Genomic DNA, 25,005 nt, shown 5'->3' with positions numbered 1-25,005 from the left:
CTTAGCATGTTCTGGCTTATAGTAAGCACTTAATAAATGCTTATTGGCTGACTAATTAAACGGCCTCTAATTCTAATAATTTTAGAATTTAATTTAATTGTTTGGACCTCCATAATTTCTAATGACTTTTTCTCATCTTGGAGTCCTCGAGGTTAAATGTTACTGATTTGTCGTGATTCAACATCACAAATATACTTTTGACTTGTTTTTCTTTCCTGTTAGATAAACACTCTGTTCCTGAATTATAACTTTATTGTTAGCCTTGTAGTCTTGAGGTAATTGTTTAAAATTCTCTAGAAGCCTCATGGAAAGTTCTATAAACCCCTGGTCTTCCTTTGCAAGTTGAGATTCTTGGCTAGAAAAGGGAAATCCATGATGATCAACAATATTCCAAGTAATTGATTAATTAGTAAATAATTTCTAATACATTAAGGGCAGCTAGGGGGAGCAGTGGGTAGATCGTCAGACTCAGAGTCAAGAATACATGATAGATTTATCCTCCACCTATCTTTAGTTATGCAGTCATTTCAATCATATCTAACTCTTTGTGACTCCATTTGATATTTTCTTGGTAAAAATACTGGAGCACTTTGCCATTTCCTTCTCCAGTTCATTTAACAGATAAGGAAAGGGAGGCAAACAGGGTTAAGTCACTTGCCCAGGGTCACTTAGCTAGTAAGGGTCTGAGGCTGGATTTGAACTCACAAAGAGGAGTCTTCCTCACTCCAAGGCCCGGCACTCTATCCACTGCTCCATGGACATAGTAAGTGCTTAATAAATGCTTGTTAAATTGAAATGAATTGAACTAAATTTCTTAGGTCCATAAAATAATCAAGATCTAACTTGCTCCAAAGCAAAACCCAATGGAACTACTGCTGCCCCATCCATCCCACTCTACTCAACTCCTTTGTCACCATCTTCTCTAAGCCAAGGATGCCAACAGTGGTTGGATGGGAAAGAAATCAGTTGAGGACTACGTGACACATAGAATAGTTTCGTTGTATAGCCAGATGGCTATCAGATTCAGATAAAACTTGTGAGTGAAGAAAAGTACTCTTCCAAAAATAGACCTTTGTTCTGATTTTAGTTATAACCTGTTTCCCCCTACTTCTCCAGATGTGAGTACATAAGGCTAGTTTCAGTTTTGACACAGTCTCCTTCAGATATATTTTGGTGGTGGGGAAAGAGGAATGCAAGAAGAGAAAACCTCATTCATCTTTTTTTCTATTATCTGAGTGGTGTCCCCACCCAGCACAACATGACATGATGGCTCTCATGTCCAGACTGACAATGGACCCACTACCCAACCACTTCCCTTTTCAGAATGGCTCCGGCCTGGTTATGTAGTCCAATATGGTATCTCTGTTGGGTATAGGCATACTCCGTAAACACCTGTTTACAGTCGGAGGCATTAGTAAAGTTTTTCCAATGATTCTGACCCCAAAGGGGAGAGCCTTTGATTATTCAGTCCTACTCTGGCTAGGCACTAGACCACACAGCTAGACTCATGGCCAGTGACCAGGAATCCAACTCATCCCTCAAGGTTTTCTCATACATCTGCTGTGGTACCACTTCCCCTTCCCTCTCAATTTGGGTAATTCCTGTTACCAGATTAATGGTCACTGACCTAAAGTTTCATATATCTTTCTCTTAACAAGTGGAGACACCCAAAAGTCAGGCCAAATAGCATTTCTCAGGAGTCAGATCTTCATAGGGTGAACCCATTGGATTAGTGGAAGGGGCAGAGTGTCAAAGCTTGGCTTTGAGGCTTCAGTCCTTGGCAGAGTTACAACCTATTCATGAAGACACTAACACCTATGGAACCTAGAAGGAGGTAATTTTTAATTTATCATTTCTATTAATTATAGAAGCCTCCTGTGACATCTTATTAGAGAGTTTGTCTTGTGTCACTAATTCATAACAGACTATGCTGAATGAAGAGGGATTTATGACTCTATGATTTGTTTAGTAGCTCAGTGCTACTGAAGGTCCAATAATAGCTTTTCAAAAGTAGTATAGCAGGGCAGTGAGGTGGTGCAGTGGATAGAGAACTGGCCCTAGAGTCAGGGGGACCTGAGTTCAAATCCAGCCTCAGATACTTACTAGCTGTGTGGGCAAGTCACTTAACCTTGACTGCCTTCACCAAAAAAAAAAAAAGTAGTATAGCAAGTGGCTAGTTTGGGGAGTTTGCAACTCCAGAAGGCTAACTTTCATTTGGTCTGACCACCATACTGGGTGTCTGCCAAAGGCTCCACTCAGTTTTTTATGGATGGAAACCTTCAAAAACTTGAGTCCCACAGGGTCATAAGGGCCTAGGGAGATAGATGGCTGAACAGCCATTTTAGGTCTTTAGAGCCATATGCTATTCTGGGCCCCACTCAAAAAAGATAGACTTGAGGATGACCTGGTAAAGGGTGAGGAGTAGGGGTTATCAGGATACCAATGTAGGGTATGTGGGTTCTCTAAAACCTAAGGAATCCAGTAAACCTCTGAGCTTCCTTTTTCAGTTTATGCAAAAGTGAGGGTCAGTAGCTTATTCCAGACTCTGGATTCATCTACTATAACTCCCTATCCTCAAAACTTGACCGAATTGGCTGGATAATGTACTTTCTTAGGGTTGATGTCTCTCATATAGACCACTATCCAATGTAGGACCTCACCCACCATAGCCTCATCCAGCCTGGTCAACTGTCTGTTTACCATAGAGTGATGGCTATCAATGCCCTCAAGAAGGGAAGGCAATTTTAGGTGTCCATCCACCAGAATGTGGCAGTATGAGCTAGAGTTCATGTAGCCCTGGGAAAGAACAGTGAAGGTATACTGGGACTCCTTCCCAGATGAAAGCAAAATGCTTTAATATCAGGTACAGAATAGAGAAAAACAAACAACACCGATAAGGTCAGTAACCCTATACCACACACTCTAACCTAGGCTACCTAATCCACCATATTGATGAAGTCAAGCATGGTTCCAGCAATGGGCAAGAGGACTTTGTTCAGCCCACTTTTGTCCACTATAAGCCACTAGGTACCATCTACCTAACTCACAGACTACAGAGGATTGTAAGGGGAGTGGGTATAGCAGAATACTCTGGTCTCCATCTCCTCATTAGAGAGGATGCTTCTTTCACCCACCTGGGGATCTGATCTAGTTTGGTGCTAACTACATAGGATGGCTCAGTCAGCTCCAGCCTCTGAGCAGTTGGGCTTCCAAGAGGACACTGAATATTTCCATTCACTGTGAAAGCAGTTATCACTTACCAGCAGCTTGTTCTTGACACTACAGGAAGCCACATGGTGCCACATATAATTAGGGCAGCTCAAGGGGACCTAGTGAAAATGAGACCAGAAATGAAAAAGCATTTGGCAAAGCTTAGGTTCCTGCTAAAATCCAGATGCAAGACTGACAGTTATTTCAGACTCTAATTAACTAAAAGTAGATTTTAGCTTGCTACTTTGCTGGGGTCTACACTCAACAAGGAACTGATTTCCGGCTATTTGAAGTTGCTTCTTTGGTTTCACATGTCAATAAGCTGAGGACAGTGATAAGTTGGAGAGGTAGGTGGCACAGTGGAGAGAATGTTGAGTCTGGGGTCAGGAAGACTCACCTTCCTGAGTTCAAATCTAGCTGTGTGACCTTGGGCAAGTCACTTAACCCTGTTTGCCTCAATTTCCTCATCTGTTAAATGATCTGGAGAAGGAAATGGCAAATCACTCCAATATCTTTGCTAATAAAACCCTAAATGGGGTAACGAAGAGTTGGACACAATTGAAAAACAACTAAACAACGATACATCAGTATTTGTGAGACCTCTTTGGGGCTCCCCACCAATTTAAAAACTCACTGATTAATTATACAGAAGGAAAGTTTACAGTATCCTCCAAAAAACCTTCCTTGATCTCCTTTCTTAGCTCCCCACCACTCCCAGATGGTAGTGATCCTTCTCTCATTTGAACTCAATTCATTTTGCTTAGAACTCTTATGTGCATATATATATACATACACACACACATATATATGCATATGTATTTATATATATATATATATATATGTGAATACACACACATATATATGTAAATGTTTCTATAAAGCTGTGATATAAAATAAAATATACCTTATTTCCCTGACTAGGCTACAAGATTTTTGATGGGAAGAGAAAGGTTTTTGATATCTTTCATAACCATCGTACTTCTGCAACACTGGCCTCCTAGCATCTCACCTGGAGAGCACTGCTACAGAGATGTTAGACTCTGGGGTAGTGAATGGATTCTGGTCCAGAGTTCACCAATTCATTGTCTGAATTTGGCTCTACAGGTTTCTAGGAAAAGGTTAGAAGATCACCTTTTTGCTTAAATTAATTTTTTCAATCAACAAAAATCTACTTTTTCTCCTCCTACCCCACCCATTGAGTTAGAAAGAAAACCTCTCCTTCTGCCCCCATTCCAAACATGTAAAGTTAAAGTGAAATAGTTTCCTTCTTTGGCCATATCCAAAGGACAGGAGATCATCCATCCCCCTTGGGCCATGAAGAGGGAAGAACAGAAGGCAGAGTTGATCAGTGGTCCCATTCTGGATATATGCCAAGCTGCTCCCTTGACCCCTAATCCCCGTTGAGTTCCAACTAAAATCCAATCTTCTGTAAGAAGCTTGTCTCAGAATTTATGACCAACCAAGAGATAGAGAACATTATGAAATGCAAAATGGACAGTTTTAATTACCTTAAATTAAAAAGGTTTTGCACAACCAAAGCCAATGCAAACAAGATTAGAAGAGAAGCAGAAAACTGGGAAACAATTATTACAGCCAATGTCTTTGATAAAAGCCTCATTTCCAAAATATATAGAGAACTGAGTCAAATTTATAAGAACACAAGTCATTCTCCAATGGTCAAAGGATATGAACAGGCAGTTTTCAGATGAAGAAATTAAGCTATCTATAGTCATAGGAAAAAATGCTGTAAATCACTATTGATTAGAGAAGTGTAAATTAAAACAACTCTGAAGTACCACATCACACCTATCAGATTGGCTACCATGGCAAAACAGGAAAATGATAGATGTTGGAGAAGATATGGGAAAATTAGAAAACAGGAAAATTATAAATGTTGGAGAAGATGTGGGAAAATTGGAACATTAATGCATTGTTGGTGGAGTTGTGAACTGATCTAACCATTCTGGACAGCAATTTGGAACTGTGCCCAAAGGGCTATCAAACTGTGCATACCCTTTGACCCAGCAATACCACTTTCAGGTCTGTATCCCAGAGATCATAAAAGTGGGAAAAGGACCCACATGTACAAAAATATTTATAGCAACTCTTTTTGTGGTGGCAAAGAATTGGAAACTGAGGGGATGCCTATCAATTAGGGAATGGCTGAACAAGTTGTGGTATATGAATGTAATGGGATAATATTGTTCCATAAGAAATGGACTTCAGGCAGACCTTAGAAAAACCTGGAGGGACTTGCATGAACTGATGCTGAGCAAAGTGAACAGAACCAGAACATTGTACACAGCAACGGTAACATTGTGTGATGACCAGCTTTGATAGACTTAGCTCTTCTCAGCAATGCAATGATCTAAGACAATTCCAAAAGACTCATGATGGAAAATATTATCCACATCCAGAGAAAGAACTATGGAGTATGAATGCAGATTGAAGCATACTATTTTCTCTCTCTTTTTTTTCTTTCTCATGGTTTTGTCTTTTGTTCTGATTCCTCTTTCACACTATGACTAATGTGGAAATATGTTTAATATGATTGTACATATATGGCCTATGTCAGATTGCATGTCGTCTTGGGGAGGAGAGAAGGGAAGGAGGGGGAGAAAGTTTAGAACTTAAAATCTTAAAAAAGTGAATGTTAAAAATTAAAAATAAATAAAAAATAAAGTACAAAACAACAAAAAGAAAAGTTTAGGGGGCAGCTAGGTGGAGCGGATAGAGCACCGGCCCTGAAGTCAGAGGACCTGAGTTCAAATCCGACCTCAGACCAAACACTTGACATGTACTAGCTGTGTGACCCTGGGCAAGTCACTTAACCCCAATTGCCTCACTACAAAAAAAAAAAAGAAAAGAAAAGTTTGTCTCAATTTTGATTAATGCCAGTGCATTCTCTCTGAGATTATTTCTAATTTATCATATTATATATATATATAAAACATGTGTGATATATCTTGTATGTGCAGTTATTTGCATGTTGTACCCTCGTTAGATTGTAAGCTCCTTGAAGGCAATGCTTAATAAATATTGACTTAACTTGACTCTTTCTGTAATTTTAATGGGTTGTATGAGTGATCAAAGTTGCAGGGCACAAGAGAAACACCCCAAAATGAGAATGTTGGTTGGTAAGGACACACATGCACCAAGCCTGGACATATTCCTCTCTTCCCTGTCCTACCCCCTCTCACAAGGTCTGTTCCAAGTGCGGTAACAACCCTCCACTAATTGCCCAACTGACCCAAGCCCTGTTTCTCCCTCCCTTCCAATGAAGAAAGGAAAAAGTTAAAGTGCAGAGAGGCTGACTCTGCTTCCATGGCTGGTAGTGTGAGCTTCTGGCTTCTTCTGATCCAAAGGAAGTGTTCTCCCCACCTCCATTACTACCCATGCTGTCACTGGTATCACTTTCTTCTCCTTGATAAAATGAAAATGCGGCGGCTGCTAATCTTTGTGTGATTGTTGCTGTCACGGGTAGAGATTTGGGAAGTGAGTTTTATCCTTTTGGTCCTTTAAAGAAATGGGGAATGGCCCTGCTTAAGTGAAGACTGAGGTGCAAGGGGAAAAGCAGACACCTATCGCTTTTGGAAGTATCACAAGTGAGACCATCATACCCCTAGGCAAACACAAGTTTCCATTAATCAGGAAAGCTTATGGGGAGTGTCATAATTTATATAACCCCCCACACCCAACTGAGATAAGTACTTGGGTTCTTATAACAAAGTTGAGCCCAGGCAGGAGCACCAGGTAGGTGGCATGCTCATCCTTTAGGAGAGAACAACTTCATTACAACTGAGGTTCATTTGTATCCAAAAGATGTGGATGCTAGAGTTCTCCTCCACCTACAAGGTTTCTATTCTAAAGGGATACTAGCTATTACAGGTAGAACTCTATCTCACCTCTTATTTATGGAGCACCCCTTCTTGTTACACTCAATAGGTGTTCAAGAATTGACTCAGCATATCCTGCTTTGAGGGACTTAATCAAGACATTCCTTATTCTTTGTTTCTTTCTTTTTTTGAATAATGCTTTTTTAGAATTGTGATCTGCAGAAGAGATGATTGTCATGAGGTCGTTTACATCTTTTTTGCCACTTTAATTTATTTTTATTTTTCCCACTCAATAGTATTTTATTTTTTCCAAGTACATATAAAGATAGTTTTCAATATTCACCTTTATAAGATTTTGAGTTCCAAATTTTTTTCTCCCTCCCTCCCTTTCCTCCCCTCTCCCCAAGATGGCAAACACTCTGATATAGGCTATACATGTACAATCATATTAAACATATTTCCACATCAGTCATGTTGTGAAAGAAGAATGAGAACAAAAGGGAAAAACCATTAGAAAGAAAAAAAGAGAAAATAGTATGCTTCAATCTACATTCAGACTCCATAGTTCTTTCTCTGGATGCATATGGCATTTTCCATCATGAGTCTTTTGAAATTGTCTTAGATCATTGTATTTCTGAGAAGAAATACTTCTATCAAAGTTGGTCATCACACAATCCTCCTTATTCTTTATTACAGCGGTAAAGGAAGAGGTATTTCAAACACATATACAGAAATCTTGTGGCTATGAAGAAGCTCCCCACCAAAATACACAGGGCAAAATGTTATTTTTTTTTTTTTTTACATTTGGGGAAACAAAATCAAGCAAGAATAATACAAGGTAACCAAGATAATTGAAGGCCTATAGTTGGAAGATCATGCAAGATTTACAATGAAGATATGTCACATAGCTCAACTACCTACCTGTGGTGGGTCTTGAAATTATCTGAGAAACAGATAAACATTAGTGGATAACTGATTACAATGAATTTACTCAAGCAAGTTACAATAAAGTTTCAATTGTTCTCCTTGTAAGCAGTAAGCTTTCCTACGGGAATACAATTTCCCATATTTCAATACCTAATCTACCCAAAGTCCTTTGCAGTAACTCCAAACTCTCTAAGAAGTATCACAAAATGAGACAAACCTAGAGAGCCCTAATTCCACGTAGAGATTTAATAAACATTTAAATGAATAAATGACCAAAAAGCTTACACCACTTTTGTCTGACCAATAATATTCATTTTAAGAAAGCCCAACCAAATCTGTGAAGCACAACATCGGCAGGGAAAGGAAGTTGGGACGGGCGATTCTTTGCTTTTCAGACATGTATTTTAAGTGATTCCATTGACAATAATTGCCCTTATATACTATTTGATATATGGTAAAGCTTGCATAACTTTTCAGGAACACATATATTAACTACAAAAAAAGGGGGAGACCTATTTGGATCAACACTGATGACTACTTCTTTAACATAAACTCTCTTTTCTGCCATCTCCAGAGTCATCTTATATAACCAAATCTGCTGATAATACTAGGGGCCTAGAGGTCTGGAGGCAATGTTTCCTCTCTGTTTTTCCAAAGTTACAGATAAACTATGCTACCTGAGCAACCAAATACTGAGCATAGTAAACAGAGTTTAATAAGTAGTTTAGGGGAGTTGTCAGGCAGTATTAATAACCTGACTCCCAAGAGACTGTCAGTCTATGCCTGGGAGGATCACCCAGATTTTGAGCTCTGTAAAGAAGTGACTCTCCCAGGCAGTAGCTTAGGGTATCAGACCTGAGGTGAAGGTCACCCAGGAGAACAGGATAGAAATGCTATGGGATCAGAGGTATATTTCTATGCACAGCTGGAGAGAGGGCAGAGGGGATAGCAGGTAGGGCAGAAAGATGCTCTGAGACTTTGCTGAGAGAACGCAGTGATTTTGGGGATCAAAACAAACATCCCATAGGAGGCAGCACCTGAGATTGGTCTTGAAAAAAAAGGGAATGGGGGTGGCTAGGTGGTGCAGTGGATAAAGCTCCGGCCTTGGAGTCAGGAGAACCTGAGTTCAAATCGGCCTCAGACACATAACACTTACTAGCTGTGTGACTTTGGACAAGTCACTTAACCCTGACTGCCCATCAAAAAAGCAAAAAAAAAAGAAAAAAGGGAATAAATGAGGAAGGAGCTCATTCTTAGCTCATTCTTTGCATATGCAAAGGCCTTGAGGCAATAGATGGAATGCCAAGTCCAGGGACCATTTTGGCTGAACCATGAAATGCATGAAGAGGACTAATAAGAAATAAGCCTAGAGAAAAAAGAAATAAGAAAAGAAGAGAAATAGAAACGTAGGCTGGGGTCAGATTGTGAAGGTCTTTAAATGCTAGAACACTTAAAGACTTTATATTTTGTTACATAGCCATATAGATATGGATGCAAATCCATATATGTATGCATATACATATATGTATATACATATGTATATGCATACATATATGTGTGGGTGTACATGTATGTGTATATATGTATATATAATCTATCTATTGTCAAGTCCTGAAATAAATCAAAGCTCCAAGTTGAGGAGAGAACAGTTTAGCAAATCTGCCGCCCTGGAGGATGTCCAGTGGATTTTCCAACTGCAAGACCTGTTCAAGAGCTTCCTACACCTTTGGGAGAGGGGGGGGAGGAGGCAATATGAAGTAGTAAGGCCTGGTCACGAGATCCCAGTTGCTCTAGGCAGTCCAGGCAAGGAAAGCCACTTCACTGTGTCTGTTTTGCCCTTCATGCCATTAATCCCAATGGAAGCAGGCAGAGACACTAGAAGCTGAGTTCTGGCTTGAGCTGGGCTCCCCACAAGGCAACATCCCTTGGGGGTCGGGGGAGACCTAGGGTGTGGTTCAGCTTAACCTAATCAAGAGTAAATATCTTAAAAGTAGGAATGTAAGGACATTACTGAAATTTTGACATTACATTAAGGGAGTGGTAGTCCATATTACATTTGGTAGTAACAATTTCTGTCATTATATTAACAATTTCTCTATCATCCATCTATCCATCTATCTAGATAGCTGTCTATCTATAAACAATTTTTCCCCTAGAGTTCCCCCCCTTCACTTAATAGTGTTTTACTTTCTCCAATTACATGTAAAGATAGTTTTCAACATTCACTTTCATAAGATCTTGAGTTCCAATTTTTTTTTCTCCCTCCCTCCCATGCAATCTGATATAGGTTATACATGTACAATCCTATTAGGCATATTTCTACATTAGTCATGTTGTGAAGGAAGAATTAGAACAAAAGGGAAAAACCTCCCCTGGAGTTTTTAATGGACTGTGAGCTTAATGTGAGCGTGTGATATGGCAGGCAAAAAAACCTACTGTAATTTGGGGCTACATTAAGAGAGGTATAGTTTCCAGGAAGAGGAAGGTGATAGCTTTCCTGCACCCTGCCCTCAGCACACCTCATCTTGATCACGGCTTTCCCTTCTGGGAACTCTAGTTTAAGAAGAAAACATTGATAAAGCAGAAAGTGTTCAGAAGAAGGCAGATCCTCTGGTGAAGATCCTTGAGTCTATGTCATAAGACAATTAGTTGACAGAATGGGAGATGTTTAAGCTAGAGAAAAGAAGACTCAGGAAAATGTAATTGCCATCATTAAGTGTCTGAAGGGCTCTTTTGTGGAGGAGGTATTAGATTTATTCTGTCCGGGCATAGAACCAGGGAAAATGATTGGAAGTTACAAATAAGTAGATTTAGGCTTGATGTTAGTGGGAAAAAACCCTCAACTTTCTCACAATTAGAACTGTCCAAAACTAGAACGGGCTGTTTTGAAAGGTGCTGGGTTTCTTCTCCTTGACTGTTATTGTTATTTAATTGTTTCAGTCACATCCAGCTGTTAAGTGACCACATTTTGGGGTTTTGTTGGCAAAGATACTGGAGTGGTTTTCCATTTCCTTCTCTACCTCATTTTTACAGATGAGGAAACTGAGGCAAATAGGGTTATAAGTGACTTGCCCAAGGTCACACAACTAGTAAGTGTCTGAAACTGGATTTCAACTCAGGGAGATGAGTCTTGTTGATTCCAAGCCCAGTAATCTATCCATTGTACCACCTAGAGGTCTTTGAACAGGACAACCTTTGATAGAGAATGTTATAGTAAAGATTCATTTTGTGTAGGAGTTGCACTAGATGGATGCTGAGGTCCTTTCACTCTCACATTCTAGGAGTCTAAGTAGTTCCATGGAGGATTTATGGAAGGATATGTGAAATTGTATGGGGTGAGAAAGCATACCTTTGTAGAGGGAGTGTCCACATAGTTAAGATTATAGATCCCCAAAAAACTACAGACTTATGTGTCATAGTTGTAATTGCTTTTAGTTATAGAGCATACAAACGAATTCATTTCAATTGAATAAATATTTACTAAGCATGATGGATACAACTAGGAAAAAGAAAGACGATCCCTGCCCTTAAACTGCTTACAACCTAATGGGATAAGACAACAGATGAAAGGAAGCTGAAAAGTGTGTGTGTGTGGAGGCTACCAGGAGGCCCCCCGCAGTAAGGGCATGATGTTTATGGAGCCAGAACCAAGAACAGTGGCTAATGGAAAATGGAGAGTTCCCTTGGAAGTTCTGAGCCCTCTAGGAAAGAAGACAGGGCAACTAGTTGGTGCAGCGAGTAAAGAGCACCGGGCTTAGACTCAGTAATCATAGTACGAGTTTCAAATCCAGCCTCAGATGCTTAGTAGGTGTGACCTTCGGCAAGTCACTTAACCTGTTGGCCTCAGTTTCTTCATCTGGAGTTTCTTCCTTCTGGAGAAGGAAATGGCAAACCACTCCAGTATCTTTGCAAAGAAAACCCCAGATAAGGTCTGAAGAGTGAGACTGAAATGATTCAACAACAATAAAGCAAGGCACTGGAGGAGTCTATTGCTCCACCATCCCACCCTTTAATCAGAGGAGAAATGCAGCTGAGGGAAATGAGGAGGTGAAAAAAGCTGAGTCAATCTGCATGGTGATTAGATTTTAGGTGATCAGTTTATCCTGGGGGAGATAATGTTATTCCGTGGAGTAGCAGAACTACTCATGGAAAATGGACTATCTTGGGTTGTTCACCGTTCCATGTGTATTACTCATCTCCAACTAAGCCATAAAATCCTTAACATAAGAGAGTGGTTCTTGACTGTCTGGGATATAATAACAGAAAAGGGAGGACAATAGGGTGTTAAGTTGATGGTAAAAGATATGTCCACAGCAGTGGATCTTTTTATCAGATGTAAGTTAGTCCCTTGAATGAATCAGAAAGAAAATAATGCAATAAGAGGAGGCCATAGCTCAGGGTGACCGTTAAAAGTCAATTCTCTGAGTACAAGAGACAGACTAAAAGAGGAACAAAGTTCCTAACTTGTAGGAAGCAACAGGGAACTGGAAAAAAAGGAATCGGTAAAAGACACATGGAGCCAGGAAAGCAGGAGTGTAGGCAGAGGCAGCCTCCACAAAGGGGTCAAGACTCTGGGAAGGAGGCTGCATGGGCCAATGGGGCATGAAGTATGTGAAGCTGAGACAGAAGCCTTGTAGCGGGGGAAGTCCCTGGACTACAGACTACATGACAGTAATCCTGTACTTTCTTTTTCTTCATAAAATCCTTCGTAGGAGCTTGAATCTGTTTTCCTTGGGCATAGGGTAGAGAGGGGTATATTGGAGGTAGGGAGGAGAGGGTGATGGGAGTTTGTTGACCTTTCTTTGTTTTCAATATTAACTTTGTCTTTATAAACTGTTGTAATTATTAGCAAATACTAATCAGGGTAATACTTATTGGCAATACAGTTGGAAAGAAGCAATTGAATATAAAAGAGATAGAGAAAAATCTAATACTGAGATATTATCTCAGAAGTGCTATATTTTGCTGGGGATTTGGAGATGTCAAAAAGATAAAGTGTTTAAGATGTCTACTGGACATCCAGTTCAAAGTGTCTGAAATAGTGTTGGAGATGTGAGACTGGAGGTCAGCAGAGAGTTTGAGGTAGGATAAATAAATTTAAGAATCATAAGTATAGAGATAGTAATTGTTGCTTGTCCTTCATTCTTAAGGAGCACCAAGGACATCAGGAGGGTGATGTCTTGACTTGCAAGTGAATCAGTTTTAAAGTGAGGCAGGGCTGTGCAAAGTCATCAGCCTCACTCTTTCCTCCAGAATCATCTGAGTCCAGTGGCAAGGCATATGACCCCAAATGCAATGGGCAGACCTTGGCCTTTTTAAGCTAAGATCTTTCCCATGTCTCAATTTGTCTGAAGCAACACCCATTTAGTGATTCAGTGATTTAAGGCTAGGTAAGAAATGAGGCAAAAGAGGGCCCCAAAGTTTGCCTACTTAAAAAAAAATCAATCTGGGAAGGAAGACCCTTAGAGTTTCTGGCCAGAACAGAAACAATTGCTAATTACACTTACTCAGAACCATCAAAACCCAAACAACGACTAAGTGAGGCTTGGGCTATTATTGGCTAATTAGGGAGAGCAGAGTGATCTGGGTTTAAGGCATAGTTAAGCAGCTCCATTGAATCCCAGTGGGCTTTATCAAAGCCTGGTTTTCCAGAGTACTATTTTAAGAGATCATTAATGAAATGATGTGGAACAAAAGAGTTAATTATTTCAGCTTTTTAAAAAAAGATAGAATAAACAGGTAGGGAAGAGGAAAAAAAAATCTAGTCCCCACACCCCAAGATATTTTATGAGGTTTAAGTGATCAAAAATTTATATTCCTTTGGGCAGAGCATCCACATGTAAGGGTATGTTTCCCCCTGTGGACAGAGAAAGAGGAGGGAGGAAGACAGAGATAGTAATTATATCCATGGGAGCAGATGAGATCACCAAGTGAAGTAATATGGGAGGAGAAGAGAAGAGGGTCTAGGACAGAACTCCGAGGGACATCTATGGTTAAAGGATGTGATCTGGATGAGGATCCAGCAAAGGAGACTGAGAAGTGGTCAGGAGAACCAGCAAAGAGTGATGCCTGAAAACCTAGAGAGAAGAGAGTGATCAACAGTGTCAAAGGTTGCAGAGAAGTCAAGGAGAATGAGGATAGGGAAAAGGCCATTGAATTTGACAATGAAGAGATTATTTATAACTTTGGAGGGAGCAATTTCAGTGGAATGATAAATTTACACACGAGATTGCAAAGGGTTAAGAAGAGAGTAGGAAGAGAGAAAGTGGAGGTACCTGTTATAGATGGTCTTTTCAAGTTTAGCCACGAAGAGCCAAGGAGATATAGGGAGACAGGACAATAGTTAGCAGGGATGGAAGGATCAAGTGAGGGTTTTTTCACGATGTGGAGACATGGGCATTTTTGTAGGAAGTAGGTAATGAGCCAGTAGAGGGGAAGAGAAAATAATTAAAAGACTAAGGATGACAGAGGGGCAATCTGCTGGAGGAGATCGGGTGAAATCAGATCACTTGAACAGGTTGAGGGGTCAGCCTTGGTAAGGAGTTAAGCCACCTCTTCACCTGAGACAAGGGAGAAGGAAGATAGTGTCAGAAGGCACCTGTGTTGTAGGAGATGAGAAAGAAGGGAGGAAAGGGAGCTTACAGTGAATAGTCCCAATTTTTTTCTATAAAATGAGGCAAGATTATCTGCTGAGAGAGTAGAGGGAGGAGGAGCCAAGGAAGACTTGAGGAGGGATAAGATTTGGAAGAGCTGCTGTGAAGAGTGGGATAGTGAGTTGATAAGGGAGGTATAGTAGGATTGCCTAGCAGCAGCGAGGGCCCAATTGAGGTTGTAACTGACCATTTTGCAGGATGTGCATAGGCATTTCTCATCAAGAACCACGAAGAATCCATGGTTGCAAAAGTGTTTTGGGAAAAGTATTTCTCATTGTATAGACTTTCTTCCAGGATCCATTCTTACCAAAGTAAAGATTTTGAGTGCAAGCCACTCCAAGATATATTAGCTTTGCTAGAAGAGAATCTAGAGCTACATCTTACTATGCCCATTGGGATCCCAAAACTGAACATTTCAACCACAGCTTGCTGAAAATATTAGTGTGGAGAGATCATGGGTGAGGCACGCGAAGGATCATAAGACCAGTGATTTATTACTCACAGGCTTCAAAAACACCACTTTCCAGCCCTACAATCCCACAGGCTTAGGCATACAGTCAGATGCAAACCCTGATCAAGAGCTCAGATCTCAAGGTTTCTGCTCTCTGTATACAGAGTCACAGGAACTAAGTGGAATGGGGGCCTTAGGAGCAGTTAGTCAGTGGCAGCCATTGCCAATCCCCCTCAGCAACCACCAGGGTACTATGTGATCGACAATGTCAAAGGTTGCAGTGAAACTTTGCAGACAAGGATTAGATGAAGTCTGCTTAAGTGATTATGATCATTAAAGGTTTTAATTCCCCACCTTTAATAATATAGCTGACCAAGCCAATTATTGGGACTTAGGGAATTTCTGGTACATGAGCATGTCAATCAGTGGTTAAATATGGAGTCACTTCTGTCAGCTAGGGCCTGGCTAGCTTAGCAATAGGCTGATGCTCAGAGTTAGAAACACTGAGACAAAAAAAAAAGTCAGTGTCATTTCTAGCACATGATGTACACAATTCCACCGGGACTGATGCCAGATGCACTTGCTGATATTTCAACAGGGGCCACACCTATCTATGGGCTTGGTTCACACAAAGGTGGGGTTTAAAAGTGACTGACAGCTCTGCCTGACTATTCACCAGCCCAACAACAAGAACAATCTGCTACATTTGCTTCAAATGTAGAGTTTCCACACGTTGAGGCTGTAGATCAAGAACTCTGCAATACACCAATGGATATGTGACATTTCTGATTGTTTCTTGATGATACAGACCACACCCCATCTTCATTATTCATCTTGCGTGATTCTTGTCCGTGTCATCCCTGAGGTCGCCATAGGGAGCCACCCAACGTGTTGGTATCTCAAGGATTCCAGTGGGGCTGCACCCAGTTGTCTCTCGTCCTCACCCATTTGACCAGGCTACCTTCTTTTCCTTTTGTACATTGATGACCTATTTTACCCTTTTTTGTCTTGATGGTGGTTATATGTTGCAGTTTACTCACACTCACTATTAGGAATGCTGCCTTCCTCCTTCATCCCCTCCTCCCCCTGCCCCCCCAACCTGGTACAAGTTTGTGATGGGTAAGAATAATAATAACTAACATTGACATAGTGCTTACTATGTGCCAGGCAATGTAATAAGTGCTTTACAATTTGATCCTCACAACAACTCTGGAGATAGGTGCTATTATTATTCCCATTTTACATTTGAGGAAACGAGGCTAAGTGACTTATTCAGGCTCATGTAGCTCACGTATGAGGTCACATTTGAACTCATGTCTTCCTGACTGCAGGCCAAGAACTCTATCCATTGTGCCATCTAGAGGTATACCACAGTAAGGAAATACTCACTGTTAAAAAAGCGTTATTGTTTAGTCATGTCTGACTGTTTGAGACCCCATTTGAGGGTCTCTTGGCAAAGATACTGGAGTGGTTTGTCATTTCCTTCTCTAGCTCATTTGACAGATAAGGAAACTGAAGCAAAAAGGGTTAAGTGACTTGCCCAGGGTCACACAGCTACTAAGGCCAGATTTGAATTCAGGATGATGAGTCTTCCTGACTCCAGGCCTGGCTTTCTATCCATTGTGCCACTTAGCTACTCTTTAAAAAAACAGGTGCCCAAAATTTTTCTGAACTATCCAAATCTTATTGACTTCAATCTCTATCCCACTTTTACTTATGCCTTTAACAAATACAAAAAGAAACTGAGAGTCGGGGAGGAAAATCAGGTCAAAGAACTCAGCTACTCAAATATACACTTCCTCTGTAGGTGAATTCTTTTGATCTACAAATTTGTCTTTTTCAATGAGAAGTGTCAGCCCCTGGGAATGTCAGGCTAGCAGTTTTATGGGCAAAGAGGAAAGAAGAGGGTGTAGGTCAGATGTCCTGAAGTCAGCCCTTCTCCAGTAGAGTGGGTCAGAAAACCTGAGTCTGAGTTCCCACTCTGCTACTTCTAGGCAAGTAAATCACTCAATTTCTCAGCTTCGGGGCCTTCACCAAAATGTGAATTTTACCAGATGAGAATCAGAGACTTAGAGTGGAAAGGGATCTTAAAAGTCATTGTTTGACTGTGGGAAAGTCACTTAAGTCCAGTTGCCTCACCAGAAAGCAAAAAAAAAAAAAAAGTAATGGCTGTTCATTGTGTCCAATTCTTCGTCATCCCATTTGGGTTTTTCTTGGCAGAGATACTGGAGTGGTCTGCTATTTCCTTTTCCAGTTCATTTTACAGATGAGGAAACTGAGGTAAACAGGATTAAGTGACTTACCCAGGATCACACAGCTAGTGTCTGAGGTCAGATTTGAACTCAGGAAGATGAGTCTTGCTGACTCCAGGCCTGGCACTTTATTCAATGTACCCCCTAGCAGCTCATAAGCCATGATTACTATATCTGAAAATGCACATTTACAGTCTAAATAACTATATATGTTTGAAGTCTGAAGATGGAGAAAAATTGGGTGATTCCCATAGATAAGTAAACCCATTGAGAATGAGAACTAGAAACAGTTATTGCCCAGAGACTAATATGGGAAGTCTTGATCAAGAACTTCAATTTATAATCCAACGATTTTCTGGAGAACAATTCAGAACTATGCCCAAAGGACTATAAAACTGCATACCCTTAGACCCAGCAATACCACTGCTAGGTCTGCATCCAAAGAGATAAAAGAAAAACAAAAAGGACCAATTTGTACACAAGTATTTATAGAACCTTTCAGTGGTGGCAAAGAACTGGACTTTGAGAGAATGCCCATCGTACTGAGGAATGGCTGGACAAGTTGTGCTATTGGATTGTGATGGCATACTTTGTGCTATGAGGAATGATGAGGGGGATGCTTTCAGAAACCTGGGAAGACTTATAAAACTGATGCAAAGTGAAGTAAACAGAACCAGAACATTATACACAGTAACAGCAATATTGTAATGATGGCTATGCAATGATCCAAGGCAATTCCAGAGGACTCATGATGAAAAATTCTAACCATCTCCAGAGAGAGAATTGATGAACTCTGAGCACAGATTGAAGTCGTTTTCAAATTTTTTTTGGCAACATGGCTAATTTAGAAATGTTTTACATGAAAAAAATGTGAATTTCTTAAGAGCAGGGACTATATTTTCTATTTGTATTCCTAGCACTTCATACAATGCTTTGCACACAGTAAGTGCTTAATAAATGCTTTATTCCTCCTCAAAAAAAAAATTTCAACTCTCCATTTTATGATAAACATTATTCTGGTCACCATTCTTCCACTCCTTTAATAAATTATGGCATAAGGAGGAAGACCTTGGTAGAAAAACGATTTGTTTCAGGATCTAAAACCATCTTGACACTCAGGCCTGTCGCACCCCACTCAGAGGGAGAAGACAATATTTAATAATCATTAGAAGTGCCAGGAAGTCTAGAGGAGGTGGACCGATGCTGCCATCACTGAGTAACATAATTTTTAACTAATAATCTTACAGGAAGCACACCAGTCAGGGCTCAAGAAGATGGCATTAGAGCACTATTTCCAACATATTTTTTTGTTCTGTGAACCACTTTTAACAACAGAATATTGGGAACTCCCAGGGTAATTTAATACACCACTCATAATATTCTGCTATTATTTACTACTTAAGGATCCATTAAAGAAATTTTAGTACAACCTCCCCTTGGGGATTTATAAACCATTAGAGAACCATAGCCACTTCCTCAGAGGCACCCCTAGAACCCTAATGGAGAGATATAGTGTTGTCCTAGGACCCGAGACTTATCTGTGAGAGAATTGAGTAAGGATCTTCAGAGCCAATGTGGGCTACACTGTGAGGCTAGCACCCATGATATTTCCTCACCCTCCCTTTCTTTTCCTTTTCAGAAATGAGTGGCCAGAGTTAGAGATACAGATTGTGGTCATGGAACAGAGGGTAGCTCAGATCTAGAAGAGAAATAAACTAGAACTCTTGACCTCCTCAGCATCCACATACCACAGTCTTCTCTATTTGTCTAGGACCTGACTTAATGTCATTTCGCCTCAGAGCCCAGAGAAAATTAAGTAGAATCTCGTGTCTCCCCTCACGTGAGAATTGGGTTGGAGTAGTTACTCTCAAAATCGGCAATGCTTAGAACACAGAGAGGTGCCCCACTGCTTTGATTATCACTTCGTATTACCCTTGGGATCCTATAGTTTGGGAGGAAAAGGGAGTGGGGTCCCACTACCTCTTGTGAAGGGGTAAAAAAAGACAACATTTTCAATAAAGGAATCTTCACATCTGATAAATTTTCAGCCTGGTGATAGGAAAAGCCTCTTATATCTCATTCCAAATACTCTTCTCTCAAAACTCTGGTTGTATACTCCAGAGGTTCCACCTTGCAGGTGTTCAGGAAAGAGCAAGAGAGCAGCTGCTTTCTTTCTCTCCTCCCCCCTAAGCCCCCTGCCCCTCCTGGTCTCCCCTCCCCCCATTACAAGTAAAGGTCCAAAAGACCAAGCTCATTTGGAAGGCCCCAGATGGTCTGGTACAGGGCTGGGGGAACCTGTGGCCTCGAGGCCACATGTGGCCTTCTAAGTCCTTGGGTGCGGCCTTTTGACTGAGTCCAAGTCTTACAGAACAAATCCTTTTATTAAGGGGATTTGTTCTGTGAAGTTTGGATTCGAAGGGCTGCACTTGAGGACCTAGAGGGCCACATGTGCTCATGAGGCAGCAGACTCCCCACCCCTGCCTCTGGTACATATAGACAAAATGATTGACTGGGAACCAGGAAACCTGGGCCCCTTTCCCCATTTGCTGGGTCTTGGACAAGTATCCTCATGGATCAAGAGAATCTAGACTTTTCAGAAAGCTTTATAGAAGACTTGTGTGAAGACTTCTTTCTCACAGATCCACGCCCCCATACTCTCTCTACTCATGTCTACCATCCTGGTACAATTAACCCCCCAGCCAAAGTCACCTCCTTGCTCTTTCTTGCACATAACACTCCCTAACCCTAACTCCCGTCTCTGCACCTTTGCCTTACCCAACCTCCATGCTGGGTGGGTACTCAAACTCTACTCTTAGGATCTCGTTTCCTTCAAAATTCTATTCAAATGACACCTACTACGTGAAATGCCCTTCCCCTAGATATACACGCTCACGGCCATCCCTGAGAGAAAGTCACTATTTGAGGTCTGGGCCTATTTTGTTTTTATCTTTATGGCTAACTCCTACCACACTGATTAGAACAAAATTGTTGCCAATAAATTCTCTTTTGAATGACTGACGTCATGAATACATACAGTTCAGATACAGGCTTCACCAGGACCAGGAAGCAGCAAACATAGTCTGCAAAATTGCTAGTACAATGCTCTGTACGGGTTATATAAAGGGGAAGGGTCTGGAACAGACATGATTAATAGAGTAGGAGCCAGGACTCAAAACCAGGGCCTCTGGACTCCAAGACCTGTGTTACACATTGAATAACCGACGGCAGCCATCCCAGCAATAGTAAGGCTATCTTCCTGCAAGGCAAATTGGAGAAAGGATGGCATAGGTTCGAACTGAAGTGATGACCTTTCCTCCCCGAGTAAAGTTTGCCCAAAACAGAGAAGTCAGTGATTTACTAACGTTGCCATCACATCCTTTGACTTTAAAATTAAAAAAAAAAGTTTGTAATCTCTACCACTCCTAAGGAACTACCACCATATTCCAGAAAGAGTCAGTTCAAGGCTTGATGTCCCTGGGTGGCTGAGGAAGTTAGAAACCAACTCCAAACTTTAGTACAAGTGTTTATTTCTTTCTCCTGGGCAGGTACATCCACATTCAGGCAGAGGTTTCCCCATTTTGCTCCTTCAGGAGCCCCCAAAAGAATGTTCCATTTACATGCGTTAAAAATAGCTGTCCTAGTTACAACAATGAAATATTAAGAAGCAAAACTTTGTGTAACAGTCGCTCCTAGTCACATGGTCCATGGTCACAAACATTCAAAGGATGTTTCTATCGTACAGAGTATATACAGGTTAGTGTTAGTGAGGGACACAGTGAGTCACTGATAGTTCAGTAGCTCTAATGGAAGAGCCCTGGGTTGGGATGGCCTGGCTTGCCAATGCTGGTTTTACCTGCCATAAGTTAGCCAATACTCCACACCGTGTCAGCATTGTTATTCCAATAAGGGAGCTCTTCCAAAGCCACAAGAAGCCCCCCAATCTCAAGCTAAAGCAGAATTTTATTCCTGCTCTAGGAGGGGCTTGAGCATGTGCACTTTGGGTTGGCAGGAGATTGGAAGCACCAAAGACCCTAACCTTTAATCCTCAGGAGAGGCAGAATGGTAGGTCATTATTTCCTCCTGGCTCAAAAGCCTATTTTCACAATGGAGGTGAAGGCTGGTAGCATAGCATATGAAAGAATCAATGAAAATGTCAGTGGTAGGGAAGAGGTATGACACAGTAGAAGACACTTTTTCCTGCTTGTTGCCAAGACCCCACATCTTCCTCTTGAAAAAGAGAGAAAATTCTGCATGGAAATAAACGTGAAAAAAGTAACGTGTCTCTCTCACCTCTTCCCCAGTGTGAAAATTCAGTTCCATTATCCTGGTTAGCTGCCTCTCTCATTAAAGAGACTTTCTCCCTGAGTGGGATGAAAGCAGGATCTTCTGCAAGCACTGGTAGATGTCTCACTCTTAGTTGTCTATTGCATTTTATTAAAAAAAAAATTCTGCTAAACCCAGGGGAGCTGATCAGTACTAAGAATAATACCAATATTTTTTTTAAACGTAGGAAATGAATTCAAAATCCCATATCTTAAAAGGAGAATGTGCTGAAGGTTTCTCTCCTTTGGATTAATCAATTAAAAAATAAACACTGGAGAAAAAAAGAGGGTTATATGCCCTTTCAAATGCTTCTATGAACACCTGAGACCAGCCCTATTACATCTGATAAACTTAGAGCAGAATTTCCATCTGTGAGAAAACAAGGAGGTCAAAGGCATAATAGGAAGGGTGGTTGTCCAATGGCAAACGTGAATGATGCACGTACACAATGGAGGAGACCAAATTGGCCCCAAATCCCAATCCTAAGGTCTCCTGGAAGACTATCAGTATGCACTATCCAATGCTATCCCTTTTTTCTGTCTCTATCACCTTCCCATCCCTATGTTTCATACTCAATAAGCTTACTTCTACCAAGTTGTTGCCAAGACCCCACATCTTCCTCTTGAAAAAGAGAGAAAATTTTGCATGGAAATAAACGTGAAAAAAAAGTAACACGTCTCTCTCACCTCTTCCCCATTAAGAAAATTCAGTTCCATTATCCTGGTTAGCTGCCTCTCTACCAAAGAGTCAGTGTGGCCCTGTGGCCTATTTATTCGGACAGTATTAAACTATGTATTTCACATTTAACTTCTCTTTAAAAACAAAACAAAACAAAACAAAAACAACTCTTCCCTCTATTGCAGGCAGGTAAAAAAAAATCTCTCCTAATCAGTGCAGTCAGGAAGGAGAGGGAAGAGGAGATTAAGAGATCTGATGACCTGTGCTTTTGACTCCGAGTAACTATCAAAATGTAACAGAAGACAAAGTCCTCAACGAAGGTCCAAGGAGAGACAGCTCTGTCCCCAGACTGCAGCATCTGGGCCTGTCCAGGCCTCCCACCTTTTCTTTGAAAGGAGAAGATGACTGAAATACAACTTGGGGAACAGCAGCTTCTAGGCTCCCACCATAGGGCATTTCCAACATGGACAGGAAGACAGGCAGGTGTTGGTATGTGCACCCTAGAGACTCCTGACATCTTCTCTCTGTCTAGGGTTGGCAGTCTGCCATATTCCAGCTCTCCAGCCTTGCTCAGGAGTCTGCCCTCTCTTCAATCAGCTCCACCAGCTCATGCTCTCTTCAGCTGAGCTTGTTTCATTTGCTTAGTTCATGCATTTTTCTAGTTTCCTTTAATTTCTATTCAAGAAATATAGCTTGTGTTTTCTTTTGGGAAAAAAAAAAGAAAGAAAAGAAAGAAACCACTGGAAGACTACTGGGCTGGAAACTCATTCCCGTAATGCCTCATGTGCTCATCAGTGACGGAAAGGTATGTCGCCCTCATGCTGGGAGTGTACTGGAGGGAGAAAAGAGAAAAAAAAATGAGAGCAGGAAATGCATTTCCATTATCACTCCTCATTAGGTACCTTGTTAGTTAAAGTTACATTAGAAAGTTCTAACAGTATAAAGATGTTACACCAGCAGAGGAAGCCTAGTATGGCATTCACAATCAGAAATGCACATGACAGAACAGGATATTCATAGACAGGGCAGTGTTCTCCAGACTTTTTTTTGCAAAGAGGAATGAGTTAACCCATGGAGTCAAAACACAGAAGGAGCATTTCTTCAGGAAATACCAAAGTGGAAGAGAGCACACAGACCTCTGTCATATTGAGGGGATGAGGGGGAGCCCCTAATGTGAACCCTAAATACCTCTGAAGAGGGACAGTGACTTTTATGAGACTTTTCTAGCCAAGAGCTCAAGAGCGACTAAAAATTCAGGCCTTTCAATGTTACTTTACCTGCTTTAGAACAGGTGTTCTTAACCTGGGGTATGTAAACTTGTTTAAAAACAAAACAAAAAACCCACTGTATTTCAATATCATTGGGTTTCCTTTGGAATCCCATGTATTTTGCTTTATCAATTTGCAAACGTGCTGAGAACGGGTCAGAGGTGTCACCAGACTGCCAGAGGGGTCACCAGACTGCCAGAGGGGTCTATGATGCCAACAAGGTTCAGACCTGCTTTTAGAAGAACCATTATTAGCTAGCACATCTGAAACCTTCTTAATCATCTACCCTCAAAAATTCTGAGATCTACATCTCAGCTTACAGCTTTTAAGAAGGAGGGGGAGAGTGGGTCTTTCAGCAGTATAGTTCTTTTTAAAACTCCCCCCCCCACAAGATATGCATATGATATGTGCTTAGAGAGTAGATTATTCTGCCTTTGCTAGCTTAGAAACAGAGGCTCAAATTAGTCTCTGCCCATTTTAAACTGGACTGCTTACAGCCAAGGCTGGAAAGGCAGCTTTTGAAGTAGGAGATTCGGTCCATAGGCCCACTCCTAGGAGGTGCCTGCCTGCTGCGCTGTCTATTTCTAGCTTCAAGTTTTCCCAGCTATCCCTGCTGGAAGCTCCTGACCTGCTCACCCTAAATACCAAGAGGCATGTCAATACCACAAGTGGATAGCCAGGTGCCTGCCCTCTTCATATTGCAAGAAGCCAGCTGACCTCCAAGATTCAGGAATGGGGAAGGGGTCAGGAGTCACTGGTGAAGAATGAGGCTAGTAATAATTAGCATACATGGAGAAAATGGTTGAGGGGACAGGTCAGTGTACAAGAAGCAAGGTCTTCTACAACAAGGCTGATCACATCAAAGAACCCACAATTCCTTAAGTGGCCCCAAGTAACTTAAAATATCTATGGGGATTGATGCAAGAGAGGGATCTCTAACTTCCCAGAAAAGGCAGTAGTGTGGACCTAGGAGGTGCTGCTGGGTGCTCTGGAGACGACTTTGCTAATCTATAGCCTACATTATTAGGCCTCAGGGGAGGGAATGTGCATTTATATAGTGCTTTACTATGGGGGTGGGGGTGGGGTGCAGCAATCTCCAGTCATCCTGATCTGTATCTTGCCACTGAACCCAGATGGCTCCAGAGGAGAAAGTGGGGCTGGTGACTTTGAACAGCCCTCCCTCACTTAAATTCCATTCATTTGCAAGTCCTGGCATTACCTTCCTGATGTCACGGTCTTCTTTGAGAATGAAGGATAAACAATATGCACCAGGCCCTGCGCTACATGTTTTACAAATATTTCATTTGATCCTCACAACAACCCTTGGAGGAGGGTGCGGTTATTATCTCCATTTTGCAATTGAGGAAACTAAGGCAAACAGAGGTTAAGTGACTTGCCCAGGGTCAT

General features: G+C 41.2%; 1 protein-coding gene across 2 annotated transcripts in view; it reads right to left on the bottom strand.

Moving 5' to 3' along the window:
* Nucleotides 1-20,839: 20,839 nt before the first annotated feature.
* TTYH2 (tweety family member 2) overlaps nt 20,840-25,005 on the bottom strand; it is a 90,588-nt gene continuing 86,422 nt past the window's right edge. For both annotated transcript variants that reach the window (XM_021002519.1, XM_021002520.2), the window contains one exon: nt 20,840-23,162. In XM_021002519.1, coding sequence (XP_020858178.1) covers nt 23,079-23,162 — 84 coding nt within the window. In that variant the 3' untranslated portion in view covers nt 20,840-23,078. The remainder of the gene's footprint in view (nt 23,163-25,005) is intronic.

This window comes from Phascolarctos cinereus, unplaced genomic scaffold (assembly GCF_003287225.1).
Source record: "Phascolarctos cinereus isolate Bilbo 61053 unplaced genomic scaffold, phaCin_HiC Scaffold_5;HRSCAF=322, whole genome shotgun sequence".
NCBI classification, from domain to species: Eukaryota; Metazoa; Chordata; class Mammalia; order Diprotodontia; family Phascolarctidae; genus Phascolarctos; species Phascolarctos cinereus.
The sequence above is the reverse complement of the archived record's forward strand: the minus strand, read 5'-3'. Positions and strand labels throughout refer to the sequence as shown.